Source organism: Monodelphis domestica, chromosome 1 (genome assembly GCF_027887165.1).
Source record: "Monodelphis domestica isolate mMonDom1 chromosome 1, mMonDom1.pri, whole genome shotgun sequence".
Lineage (NCBI taxonomy): Eukaryota > Metazoa > Chordata > Mammalia > Didelphimorphia > Didelphidae > Monodelphis > Monodelphis domestica.
In genome coordinates this window covers 43,443,244-43,458,056 of record NC_077227.1, presented here as the reverse complement: position 1 = coordinate 43,458,056, position 14,813 = coordinate 43,443,244, and the positions used below count along the sequence as shown (strand labels likewise).

The window sequence follows — 14,813 nt, the reverse complement described above, 5'->3', positions numbered from 1 at the left end:
ATATTTCCTTAGCATTCATTAATGAAAATAAAAAATAGTAAAAGAAATGAAAATTCTATTGAACTCTGAATATCTAAAATATTGCATTTATTCCATAGAAACACATTTTAATAACAACTTCAGCCACATGAAATTCATCCAGAGAAAGGAGTCCAGAATAATGAGCAGTTAAAAATTTTTAAATAAGGTTTGACTAAATGATCCAGGGTTTTTACCTTGTAAAAGACCATAAATATCAGTCTTCAAACAGTTGAACAAATATTCAAAATGTCAAAGGTGTAGAAGAGGGACAAGCCTTTACCCTACAGAGGAAAACCAAGTTGGAATTTAAAAGGATACAGTTTCAGATCAATACTCATAACAATTGGATTTTAAAACAAAAAGCATTATTCCTCTTCTTGAATTTCAAAAGAAAAGGACCTTTAAAAAACTAGTCCAACATCTGTACTCAGAGCAATATGAAGAAAGTTTCCCATTCATCAATGGAATTATATAAAGCTCCTGTAAAATGACTGTTCTCCATTTTGTTTCAATCAAATATTACTTTAATTTTACTGTTCCAATATTAGCCACCATGAAGCAAATCAAGAGAATGTTGAATAGAAAAGATGGTCTTGATGCTGTGGTTGGTTAAAATGAGTATCTAAATCCACCACTATAATTCTCTCTTTTCTTCCTGTTCAATTCTGCCTACTTTTCATTTGCCATAATGGAAAATGTCATCTAGGCTGTATTAGCAGGTTTTTTTGGGGTTCACTTGTTTATATCATGAACATCTTTTGTAATTTCATGAAGTTTGTGGATATCTTTGAAATAATTTTAAATGCAAATATTAAAATACACAGATTATCACAGGAATTTGTTTAAATGGAGTGATCAAAATATTTAATAAACAAATATAAGCTCTTGAACCCCCAACTAAGAACACCTGAGAGTGAGTTTTTCCACATTCTAGGATTTCCAAAGGAAGCTGAATGGCCATTTGTTGTCAAGAAGAACACAAGACACAGCGTTAGGGTAAAATAAACTAGCATCTCTTTCACCTCGGAGATGCTGTGGTTCTCTGACCAAATCCAGCTACTCTTTTCTTCTTTTTTTGGATCCCTGCCTAGTCATGGCAGATGGGCTAACATAGCTCCATGGAACTCTAAGCTATACAACACAAGGTCACCCAAGATGCACTGGTGATTGGGGGGAATTCTGACAAAAGGAAATCCTTTGAGAAAGGGCATGGCAAACCTCTCCAGTATCTTTGCAAAGAAAACCCAGGGAGAGTATTCACATGATAAAAGCTTCCTATATCTTGTAGAAATAACATAAAAAGTTATATTCATCATGAGATACTGCAATGCTAAAGTAGAACATAAGAAACTGGAATGATTGTAATAATTTATTACATGTGCATAACAAATAATGTGAATTATATTAATGGCATGTTATATATTATGTTACATGTTTAAAATAAAGATAAATGTCCACTTCTAAAAAAATTGGAATCACAGACAAGTCTGGATTTATAATAAGAAGTGGAAGCAGGGCAGAGACTAACAGAGTTTTGTCAAGATGACTTTGCTAGTCATAGCAAACTCTTGTTCAACAACCCAGAAAATGGCTCTACATATGGACAACATCAGACAATTAATAATGAAATCAGATCAATTATATACGTTGCAGTCAGAGGTAAGGAAGCTCTATGCAAAGAGCTAAAACATGTCCTGGATCTGACTGTTACTCAGATCATGAGTTCAGTTTGCAAAATTCAGTTTTGAATTGAAGAAAATAGGAAAAATCACCAAACCATATAGCTATGACCAAAAATCATTCATTGTGAATATGAAGTGAAAGGGAGGAATAGATTTAAAGTAGAACTATGGACAGAGATTCACACTTGTTCACTATGTGACTCTGGGCAAGTCACTTAACCCTGTTTGCCTCATTTGGATCATTTATAAATTGAGATAGGAAAAGAAATGGCAAACTACTCCAGTATATTTGCCAAGAAAATCCCAAATGGGGATGTGAAGAGTTGTGCACAATTGAAAAATGAATGACAAAATGATGATAGCTAAGATTTGTATGTAGTATACTAAAGTAATTCTTTTCCTTCAAATTTCTATTCAGCTAGCAATTCTTCTCTCATATCCTCAGTATTGACTAAGTAAAATTGTTTATTCAAATGTCTCCTTTTTAAATTTTAAATTCCTTAAAGGAAAGGCAGTGGCCACATCACCTTTTCAGCACCTAACACAATGTCTACACAGAATTAACAAAGTTCTGTTGAATGAAATGGAATGACATTCATGGGACTGAAAGGAAAGGCCATTTTCATTAGATAGTGCCACGAACAAGGAGGGAACTTAGAGTTCAGCTATTAAATCCATTCATTTTACAAGTCAGGAAACTGAGGTCCAAGTAGTGAAGTGATTGACCAACATCAAGCAACTGGTCAGTGTAAAAAACTAGAATTTGAATCCAATTCCTCTGACTCCAGGGCCAATGCTTTTCCTATTATATCTTTCTAATTACCTTGTAATGTGAACCTGAAACTTTCACTGTGAAAACCTAATGTATGCTCAAAATACTTTTCAGTGAAATATTTTTTAAAATGATGAAGGTAATTATCTATTCATTTCATGTTTTTAGTTACCTGGATTTATTTCTTTTTACTAAGCCACTTTGTGACATCATGATTCAAAGATCATAATTTTAGTTCAAAAGGGGAAACATCAACTTAGAGCAATGAATTTATATGAATGAGGCTGCAAAGACAATAAGCCCCAATGGCAGAATTCGAATGCAACGTAAAAGCAGAAATTGACATGTCATATTGGCTACTTAAATCCAAGTGACCTGTTATCTACTTGTGAATGGAATCACAGAATTTCAAAACTAGGAGTTGGTTCAATAGCTAACATTCCATAACCCATAGATTTTCTTATATAATTTCCCAGAAAGTTGTCATTCAGCTTACACTTGAGGACCATCCAATAAATGGAAAATTCCCTGCCTCTATATAGAGCCTATTCCGTTCTGGATAATTCTGATCTAAGGGTATTTTCTCCATACATCAAGACTAAATTTGCTTCTTTGTAACTTCCCTCCATGGCTCCTATCTCTCTTTTCTGGGGCTTTCCATAAATAGGGAATGAACCTACAAATTCATTCACTTAGGGAACTTCCAGATAAGGAAACTCCCTCTATCCATACCAGTAAGCACCTGCTCTTGTTTGGTCTTAGAGAGTTACCTAGAATATTAAGAAGTTAAGAAACTTGCCCAGATCACATAGTATGTGGCTAAGGTCTGAATTCCACCCAGGGCCACCTGGATTCATGGACACTCATGTGTGACCCACGTCTGAACGTGGAGATAGTCAAACCTTTCTTCCACATATGTGAAATCTGTTATCACATCACTTGTCCCCTAGCCCTTCAACTCTGCATGGACATGATAGAGGAGTGAGGCAAACGTTTGCCAGTCTTGTGTCATTCTCCTGAAACTTCCTTTTAAGAGGTGTTTGCTGATGAATGATATATCAGTGACTAACATTATTTTCTAAGTATTCATCAAGAATTACAACAACAAAGCACATAAGAAAAAGAATTCAACAGGTCACTAAGAATCCTGACTATTCAAAAGAACAGGATAATGCCTTCTCATACTCACAGAATGTCTTCTGTTCTAAGCTTCCTGGGTTCCTGCTTTCAATCAATCATAAAGGAAAAAAATTTAAAAGTATTGATCTTGTGAGTGGAGGTTTCAAAATAAACTCGTTTCTTGAGCAAAACAGTCATAGCCCTCTGAGCCAAGCGTCAAATGGTCTTTAAGAAGACCTCAGTTAATTTAAAGTATATGCATATATCAGCTCCAGAGACCCTTGGGGACTGTACTTGAAAGGGAAAGCTCCAAGGGCCAATTAAATATCCCTCTCAATAGCTCACTCAAAATGTGCTTTTTTGATGTAACAAATGGATGATGATACTTTCAGAAGCAGTTCTGAAAGCTGAGTAAAGTTACTGTGGCTATCAAGTAAAGAGCAAACAAGGTAGCTGTAATCCTTTCAGATGATGTGCAGAATCAACACTGTACCTCCCAGCATTTGAGCTTAAACAATTAGCAGTTGTTATGTTTCATTATTATTTATTTTCTATTGCTAAATTAAGCATTTCTAGAATCACCAGGTGGAAGGATGAGGCAGGGTACAATTTGTGATCCTTTTTTCTTCTCTCTCCATGTTGCCACAGGATTTTCATGAAATCAATCATGTCTTCACTTCCTTTTCTCCCATGAACTCCCCAATTGGTGTCTAAACAGATATTCCAACTGATCATAGGGGAAGTTTTGCTTCATCAGAAGCAGTATTGGTCCCAAGATCACACCATCTATTACAAAGGGATATGGCATCTTTTTCCGTGGTCTTCTTTGTATTTAGAAATGTTGGTTGGTGATGATTAAGTTAATAATATTTCTTAAAAAGAAATTAGAAAGAAAAATAAACAGATGCTTTAAGACAGCTGCACTTTTTAAAAAGAATCTAAAATCGGTACAACATTATTATACTGAATATTCAAATGTTATGAGCAAGGACAGTGGACATCTGAATTTTAATTGATACAGAGACTATTGCATGTTCTGTTTGTTTTCCTAGTTCACCTCCAAGGAACCCAGAGATTTGTTTGAGGGAGAGCATAAAGAATAAGAGGTAATTTCTCCAATCCAATTTGGATTGGAGAAGTGAAGGCAGGACTTAGTTGAACACTATATTGGAATCTTTGAGCAACACAAATGCTGAAGTCCTAAGAGATAAGTCCCCATACCAGAGGTAACAGGAAGTTGGTAAGGATCCTAGATATTCTTACAAAAGTGCTTACATGAGAGGGAGCAAAGGATACATTTTTTACATTGTTTCTAAACCTTGCCTTAGCATATCCACTTAAGAAGCCTTGAAATCAATATTTTGTTTGTCTTTTTTTACCTTTACCTTCTGTTTTAGAATCAATATTGTGTGTTTGTTCCAAAGCAGAAGAACAGTAAAGGGTAGGCAGTGGGAGTCAAGTGACTTCCCCAGTGTCATACAGCTAGGAAAACGTCTGAGCACAGATTTGCATCCAGGACTTCTCTTCACAAAGACTAGCTCTCAATCCACTGAGTCACCTGGCTGACCCCCATTTTACTTGTCTTGGGGATTTGTTTTTCTCATTTCATTTCATCTGGAGTTGTAATTCAAGTGTACAATAAAGCAACCATAATAAATTAGCTTTTGTTTAAAGCATCCAGAAATATGAGGAATTTCTCAAAAAAAGATGGACTGGTCTGGTTAAAAAGGGAAAACCCTTTAATAAATTGTTGTATGGGAGGGTAATGGAATATATTCTTGCTGCAAGAAAAGATGAAGGGGTTAGTCTCAGAGAAACTTAAGAAGAAATATTAATTGTTGGAGAGAGAAGAGAGCAAAAACAAAATTTCAAAATCTCTTTTTTTATCCATTTATATTATCTCACTTGGTGATCTCATCAGCTCTCATTGGATCAAGTATCATCTCTATGAAAATGATTTTCAGATATATTTCTTCAATCTTAATCTTTTCTGACCTCTAGTTTCCCCATCTCCAAATACCTGTTGGCAGATCAAATGGAATGTCCCAAAGACATCTTAAAGTCATCATGTCACAAAATTGAAATCATTATCTTCCTTTGAATTCCTTCCTTTCTCCCTAACTTTCCTAATCCTCTAAAGGGCACCAACATCTTCTGAATTGCTGATGCTCAAATGCCAGCTATAATCCTCAGTTCTTCATTCTGCCTCACCATCATCCTGTATCTAAAATATTGCCATATCCAGTTGTCAATTCCAAATACCACTCATCTTCACCCTTTCTCTCTGGCATCTCAACTAGATGATAAAGTCCCTCATCACATCTTGCCTGGACTTTGAAAGAAGCTGTTGGTTGATCTCCCTGATTCTAGTCCTCTCTTTTTCTAGACCATTCCCATTTAATTGTCAAAGTGATCTTCTTAAAGCACTTCTGAAAGGTCTGACTATGTCAGAGCTCTAACATCCAGTGACTTCCACTTACCTACAGAATCAAATGTAAATTTCTCTTTTTGATTTGGAAAAGCTTTTCATAATCTGGCCCCTGCTGACTTTTCCACTAATAAGCAATCCAGTATTACAGGTTTTCTGGTTATTCTCTGCACAAGACATTCTTTTCCTAATGTTTTCACTGGTTATTCCCTATGCCTAGAATTCTATCCTTTTTATTTCTGCCTCTTAGCTTCCCTGGCATCCTTTATGTCTCATTCATCTAAAATCCCATTTACTGAAAAAAAATATTTTCTCCAGACCTCTTTAATGCTAATTTTTTCCACTTTATCCTACATAGATATTATTCCTACAAAGTTATTTGCATGTTGTCTGCTCTTTTGGACTATGACCTCCTCTGTCATAAGCCATAGCAGTGAAGGGCAGAATCTCAACAGTCACCCAAAACAAAAAGAAATAAAATTGAGTCTTGCATTCACCACAGGAGATGGTCTTTTCTGAAACCAGATTCTTCAAGAACTTAGGAAGAACAGACATTGTACATATAATGTCTAATTTAGCCTAGTAGACTAGAAAAAAAGTACATAGGAGTCGGAAATTAGCACTCCAAACAACCAAGACAATGATAATGGTATTCCCAGTGAAAGCTGTTGCATTTAAAGAAAACAAGTGCAAGGTCCTTATAGGAATGCTATCTGAGAAGCTTTGAAGGATGGCACCAGGCACCAGGGTTGGTTACTCAAAAACATCATATTGAGAGAAGAGTCTTTCCCCATTTTTTTCTTCCAGTATCAGTTGAAATATTTACAGAGCTCTCTGGTTCTCTCTCCCAACTTGACAGATTTTATGAGATAAGACAATATTTTGAATGAAATTGAATTTAGGGATAATATACAGGAATAATCCAAATGATTTCATCATTTATTGAAATTTTAAATTTAGGCTGTGAATCAGTGAACTAAAAGAAAGCAATTAATTTAATTAAAAAGTTATAAAACAATTCACAAGGTTGGATTCTTTTCTAGTTCAGAGGGGATTATAGGCTATTTTTGTAATCAGTGTAATCAGTGCATTATTATGTGCCAGACATTAGGTCAGGATTTGAACTGATGTTCAATGATTCTGAGTACTGTGTTTTTTTTTTTTATCTAGCCAGCTATTGATTAGGACTCTCCTATTGATATGCAGCAACTAAAGTGTACACTTCATTCCAGGTGTGTTGACACCATTATTTTCTATTAGGGCAAAACAGCAGTTAATCTTTTATCTGAACCTTCCTTAGAATGCCATTTACACAAAACATTGATGTGGCTTTGGATAATCACATAATTTCTCTATCTGTGTTCTTCTATCCATAAAATGAAGAGTCTGGACTAGTTTTACATCTGCGGTCATTACACTTTTGAATTGTTGTGTTCCTCTGATTTCCACTATCTACCTAAGACAATTTATTCAAACTATGCATTGCAGAAAAGGTTCTGATCTGAACTGGTAAAGGGAGTTTATTCCCCTGCTAATTCTCTTTGGCAGTGAAATCAGAAGTCCTCTCTCTAACCCTAATGTGAATATTTAAAAAATCAATATTTTCACTCCAATGTGGTTTTATCCTATTTACACTTGAATAAATTAACTTCAGTACTTAATGTGTTATACCATTTCAATCATTGTCCCTAGGTCTCCATGAAGAGTCTTTGCCTATTCACTTATTTTCATTCTCTTTTACCAGGTTATGCCTGAAGAAAATTTGAAAAAAAAAATAACCAAATCCTCACAGACCCTGGGCAAATCATTCAACCTCATCTGTAAACCTCTTGACTGCAAAATGAGGGAGTTGGATTTAATGGGCTCTAAAGCCCCTTGAAACTTTAAATTTATAATTCTACTATGATCTTATGACACTCTGTAAAGGACCACACTTCCAATTTCCCAATTGATTGAGAGATTTAGGAAATGGAAAATTCCAAAATTTCTACAGTTTTGCTAATTAAAAAAACATATTAGAAATGAGAGAGGAAAAAATAGAGGTTCTCCTCAAACCTACAAAACCTCTGGAGAAGATACAATGAAAGCTATACTTCTCCCTCATGGATGAGAACAAAAGTTCTGGAGAAGACATGTTGAAAGATATCTCTCCCCATTGAAAGCTTTCTGTACCTTCATGGGCATGAATAGGTTATTAAAAGAAAAGGAAGAGAGAGTAAAAGTCTGGGTTTGGGGAAGGATCATAAAAAGATATGTAGCAATGGAATGGAAACAACCTTATTTATTTATAATCATGTTTTAAGCAAATTCCTTAAATACTATTTCCTTCTTATTTTTTAAAAGGAGTTGAGAGTAAAAAGTAAAAAGGGAGTAACCTAAGAATCATTAATGCTCATAATAAACAAAGTTTAACATCTTTTTATCTTTTGTGGCTAAAATATATTTGAAACTAGTTTCACACAAAGAGAAATGAAAAGACTAAATTCAGTTACCAATGTATGGGTACCCTATTTTTGCTATACAATAATTTGTATGTCACAAATATTATGGACAGGATGTGATTATCAGTTTTATTGTTTATGTTTTTCTATCTTTTATATTCTATATTTCTCATAATCTTCAAAATAACTGAGTCAGAAGAACTGGATTTAAATACTACTTCTGCCACTCATTCACTAGCTATAGACATTATAGCCCATAGAACCAATAAACCAAGTAATCTAGTGTTCAAAATTCAGAAAGACCCCAGGAATTAGAGTAAGAAGTCACCCTCTAATAAAAATTACTGGGAAAACTAAACAGAAGTATGAAACAAATTAGGTTTAGACTAACACATCTTATTAAACTTCAAATGGATAGGCAATCTAGATATAAAATGTCACTTCATGGTGAAATTAAAGAAACATGCAAGAAGTCACTTTAGAAATCAATGGATAGGGAAGAGTTCATGATTCTAAATCACTGAACACAAATTGGATAAATTTGATTATAATAGTTCATAAAGGTTTTGCAAAACAAATCCAAGATAGATAAGATTAAAAGAGAAATAGTTACTGGGTGGAAATCTTTGTATTATTTCCTCTAATAATGATATTTTTCCAAGACATGTAAGGAAATCATTCCAATTTATAAGAATAATAGCTACCAAGTTGTTGATTCAACCATTCAAGAGAACAATCTTGAATTATATACAAAGGGCTTTAAAACTGTGCATACACTTTGGTCCAGTAAAATTACAAGGTCGATATCTAAAAGAGATAAATATGAGGGCGGAGGGAGCAGGGACCTAAGCATAAAGAAAAATTGCAGTTATTTTTGTTGTAGCAAAGATTTGAAAATTGAGGAGATATCTATCAACTGGGGAATGGCTGAATAAGTTGTAGAATATGATTACAATAGAATATTATTTTGCTATAAGAAATGATGAGCATGATAATTTCAGAAAAAACCCTGGAAAAATTACATGAACTGATGCAAAGTTAAGTGAGCAGAACCAGAAGAACGTGGTAACAGAAGTGTTGTATGATGCACAATTGTAAATGGTTTGATTGAAAACTATTCCCCAGTATTCATAATGAAAGATTCGATATACCTCTAATGAATTAAGAGTCTGATGGAGTTTGAATACAGACTGAAACATGCTGTATTTCACTTTCTTCCTTTTTTTATTTGTTGCTGTTGTTGCTTGTTCACATTCTCTTCCATTAAATGACTAATGGGAAAATGATTTAAATGACTGAATTCATAAAATCTTTGGCAAAATTGCTTACCAGATTAGGAAAAGGGGAGGAAGAGAGAGAGGAAAGAAGAGAGAGAGAATTTGGAACTCAAAACATATTAAAATGTCAAAAAAATTTTACATGCAATTTGGGGAAAACAAAATTTTATTATTTTTAAAAATAATAGCAACTTCAAAAATTAGAAAATGAGGGGATGCCCTTTGATTGGGGAATGGCTGAACAAATTGTGGTATATGTTGGTGATGGGATACTATTGTGCTCAAAGGAATGATGAACTGGAGGAATTCCATGTGAACTGGAAAGACCTCCAGGAATTGATACAAAGTGAAAGGAGAAGAACCAGAAGAACATTGTACACAGAGACGAATACACTGTGGCACAATCAAATATGATGGACTTCTCTATTAGCAGGAATGCAATGATCCAGGACAATCCTGAGGGACTAATAAGAAAGAATATTATTCTCATCCAGAGGAAGAACTGTGGAAGTAGAAACACAGAAGAAAAACAGCTGCTTGATCACATGGTTTGATGGGGATATGATTGGGGGTGTAGCCTCTAAACAAACACCCTAGTGCAAATACCAATACTATGGAAATAGGTCTTGATCAGTGACACATGTAAAATCCAGTGGAATTGAGCCTTGGCTATGGGAGTGGGTGGGGAAAGGGAAAGGAAAGAACATGAATCTTGTAACCATGGAAAAATATTCTAAATGAATTAATTAAATAAAACTTTCTGAAAATAAGTAAAAACAATAATAGCCACCTCCAACTGATAAATTGTCTAAGTATGTAAATAGGCAAATCTCAAGGAAAGAAAATCAGTCTTTTCCCAGCCATATGAACAAATACCCCAAATCACTAATAAGAAAATGCAAATGAAAGCAATTCTGGCTTTCTCTCAAGTACTCATTAAATTGAGAAAACTGAGAAAAAAAGAAAATTTATATCTTATTTTTTGATATGAAATTTTTTGATAAACTGAGGCAAGGGCCAATTTCACTCTCTTGTGTGTGTGTGTATGTGTATGTATGTATATGCATATATTAGTACTTTCTGTGGTGGCAAAAAAAACACTAGAAAATAAAATTATCCCCATTGTTGAGTAATGGCTGAACAAATAGTGATATATGATGAAATGGAATAAAATTGTTCACTAAGAAATTAGGAAAAGAGCTTCAAAGAGACATGGAAGAACTTTTATTGACTGATGTGTAATGAAATGAACACCAGGACAACTTATAATATCAATATTATTTTAATGGAAAATTCTGAAGAACTTAAGAATCTTAGATAATTAAATATTCATGATACACAAAGGAAATTTACCCTTCCCCCTTTCTGGAGTCACACAACTACTGGCCTACCTGGCATGAGCCTGAACTTGACCTGGAGGCAAGGATTCTGTGAAGGAAATCTTTGAGTGAATTGGGTCATGAGGATAGAATGACAGCCAGAAAAAGGCAGCAATAGAGTCAAGAGATCAAAAGACAGGGGCCAAGGTGGATGTTCTCTACACTGACCCCTGGAATGCTCCCTTGGGTGATCTAGGCGAAATAGAAAGTTACAGTTGCCTTCCAAGACCTGATGTGTGAGAGTTATTAGGTGGAGAAATTTTTTGATAAACTGAGGCAAGAGCCAATTTCACTCTCTTCTCTCCAGTGTTTGTTGCTGGATGGACTTCCCTGTGAGTGTGTCAAGGGGGTCCTAAATAACCTATATATCTCTCCTATTTTTCCATCTTTTTCCCCTCCTACTTTTAATTAATAAAATGATTAATTTGCAGCTAGTCTCATAATTTTACCTATTACAATGATAATAGAGTATTGATAAAGAAGAATAATGATGACTCATTAACAGAGAGATTATGTACTAATATTCAGAATAAGAAAGATCGTTTTGATATAACCAGTATGCGAATTTCTTTTGCTTAACTATACTGTATGACAGAAGACCTGTATTTTCATTTATTTTCCTTGTATCAGTGGATGATAGTAATTTGAGAGATTGAAGAAATGAAAGTGCAGGAAAATTAATAAAAGGAATAATAAGAAAGAAAATCACAACTTCTCAACCTGTTTTCTCATCTATAAAATGAGAATTATAACAGGGAGATTTTTTATCTCTCTGAATTGCCAAAAAATGTGTTTTTTCCAAACTTAAGATGTTGTGAAAGTATGAGGTAGAAGGGAAGAAGTTAATCTATTTCTCTAGTGTTGCATGTCTAATATAATGTTATAGCAAAAGCTACTTAAAACTTAAAACTGAGTCAGCTAGGTGTCTCAATGGATTAAGAGACAGGCCTCGGGATGGAAGATCCAGAGGTCAAATCTGGACTCAGTCACTTCCTAGCTGTGTGACCCTGGGCAAGTGACGTAGCTCTCAGTGACTAGGCCTTACTGCTCTTCAACTTTGGAACCAACACAGAGTATTGATTCTAGGATGGGAAATAAGGTGTTTTTTTTTTTAAAGTTAAAGGTAATTGGCATTTTCTAATTCTCTGAAGCAGCCCTCCCTAACCTTTAAATGAATGAATTATCATTTTTCCTTGAAAAAGATAAAGTCCTTTTTAGGAGTACTTTTGTCATCCTTTTTACTCAAAATACAGGTAAGAGATTTCAAGGTAGGAATCATTGCAGAGTAAAACACAGTCATGATCTTGCCCTTGTTTTAAGAATAAAGGGAGCCTAAGCTCAGATAGACATAGTCTACAATCAAGTCACTGCAATGAGTTGAGAGGACTAGATGTAAAAATGTCTCTTCTGGTCCTGTGTCATCTGGACTATCATGATGCTGAAGATGCTGAAGTCATAGGACAGCGTGGTAAATGGGAAATTCAGAAGAGCAAAGAATATGTTGGCCATAAAGTTCATGATGTCATTCCTATAGATGGAAGATCAGGAGAAGGACAGCATAGAGGAGACCTCACAGAGAAAATGGTTCATAACATTAGGCCTACAGAATGACACCCTCAACAAGAGGTCAGTATCTGTTGTAGTTTTGAATACACTGATTCCAAAACACACAGACACAATGAAAGAAACACATTGAAGGAAATCCATTACTGTTCCATGATACTGTAAAACAAGAGCTGAAAGAGGCTACATGCCAGTAATAAGCCTTGATTATGAAGACCAGGACTGGCATTTTTGTTTCCTTTCATAAAGGTTGCCTTTTTTAAAATTGGGAAACTTGATGATTTACTTTGGTCCTGTGGTTGTTCTGAATGAAACTATTTTCTGCCTTCATTTGTGGAGCTACTTTGATAGGAAATTTATGTTTAGTTAGGGTTATTAATGAATAATGTACCATATTTCTTGGAATTCCATAATTAATGAGATTATAAAGCCATTTTCATGACTGAGCATATTTAATTGACTTCGTCTTATTTTGCTCTTTCATATGTTCTTCCCAAGTTTCATGATCCGACCAGGATCTCTATCTTTTATATCTTACCCTCAATGAAAAAAAGAAAGAAAGGAAATCCACCTTCTGATTCTGGCCTATAGAATAACTAAATTCCTTTAAAGACTCATTGTAGTTTCATTCTCAAATTGGTGAGAGAATTTTATATATTATGTATCTGTGGGTACAAGAAAAACTTATCAATCATACCTAGGATCTGAGATCTTATAGCAAGAAAAATCTTTTTGAGTTTTAGAAGATCAAAGACTTGGGACTTTTGACATTTACTACAAGAATATCCTTGCAAAAATCAAACTTATCCAGAAACCTGTACATCTATAAACCTTCACTTACAAATCGAAACCCTTTTCTGAGGGCTTCCCTGACATCCTTATTTCTTAAGGTATAGATGAGAGGGTTTAAGGTGGGGCTAACTGCTGTGTACAACACAGCTACCACTTTCCCATTTTCAGGAGAATAGCTAGAGATGGGACTAACGTAGGCATAAAACACAGTACAGTAATACATGGTGACCACAATCAGGTGAGAGGAACAGGTAGAGAATGCTCTCTTCTTCCCCTCTGTGGTCTGGATTCTCATGATGCTAGAGATGATGAAACAGTAAGACACGATGGTGAGCAGAAAGTTCAGAACTGAAAAGAAGACATCGGCAAGGACTGTCATGATATTGTTCACATAGGTTGAGGTGCAAGAGAGCAGCAACACAGGGGGGATTTCACAGAAGAATTGATTAATGATGTTAGGGCCACAAAACGATAATCGAATCATCAGTCCAGTGTTGATAGTGGTATTAAGTCCACAGATGCTCCAAACCCCAACTGCCAGAAGGACACAAATCTTCTTACTCATCATGGTGCTGTAATGCAAGGGGTGGCAGATGGCCACATACCGGTCATAAGCCATGGCTGTGAAGAGCAGGAGCTCACCAGATACAGACCAGATGAGGAAATATACTTGGGCCATGCATCCACCATAGGAGATAGTCTTCTTTTCAGTAACCAAGTTCTCTAATACCTTTGGAAGAACAGAGGTTGTGCATATCATGTCCAGCATGGCCAAATTAACAAGAAAAAAGTACATAGGAGTATGAAGACTAGAGCTCCGTATAACCAGGACAATGATAAGGATATTCCCAGTAAGGGCTATTGTATAGAGGAAGAAAAAAGTGCCAAAGAGCAAGATCCTTATAGGAATGCTATCTGAGAAGCCTTGAAGGATGAACTCAGTCACCAGTGTCTGGTTCCTCAACAACATCCTATGGAGAGTGGAGTTTTCCCTCTTTTTCTCTTGTTTACTTCCAGTGTCAATTTAAATAGTCACAGAGATCTCTATTTCTCTCTTTTAACTTGCTGCATTTTATGAGAAAAGAAAATATTTTTAAAATAATTCAATCTTGGGATAACATTTATGAATAATCCAAGTGATCTTGTTATTTCTTTAAACTTTACATTTTGACTGAATCAGTGATGTAAAAACTTAATTTAATAAATAAAAACTTTACAATTCATAAAACTATATTTTCTTTTATTACAGAAGGAATGATAGACTATTATTATATGAATACTGAACAACAAGCATTTATGGTGCTTGCTTTCTGTGCCAGGCACTGGGTCAGGATTTGAA

At 34.9% G+C, this 14,813-nt stretch overlaps 1 protein-coding gene across 1 annotated transcript; it reads right to left on the bottom strand.

Moving 5' to 3' along the window:
* Nucleotides 1-13,505: 13,505 nt before the first annotated feature.
* On the bottom strand, nucleotides 13,506-14,444 carry LOC100028402 (olfactory receptor 13A1-like). Its single transcript, XM_001378403.3, has one exon. It carries the CDS (start codon nucleotides 14,442-14,444, stop codon nucleotides 13,506-13,508), a length of 939 nt encoding a protein of 312 aa, XP_001378440.3.
* Nucleotides 14,445-14,813: the final 369 nt, after the last annotated feature.

Bases quoted from the DNA above. Each gene is read 5' to 3' on its own strand.
- LOC100028402 (XM_001378403.3), bottom strand. From the start codon at position 14,444: ATGTTGTTGAGGAACCAGACACTGGTGACTGAGTTCATCCTTCAAGGC.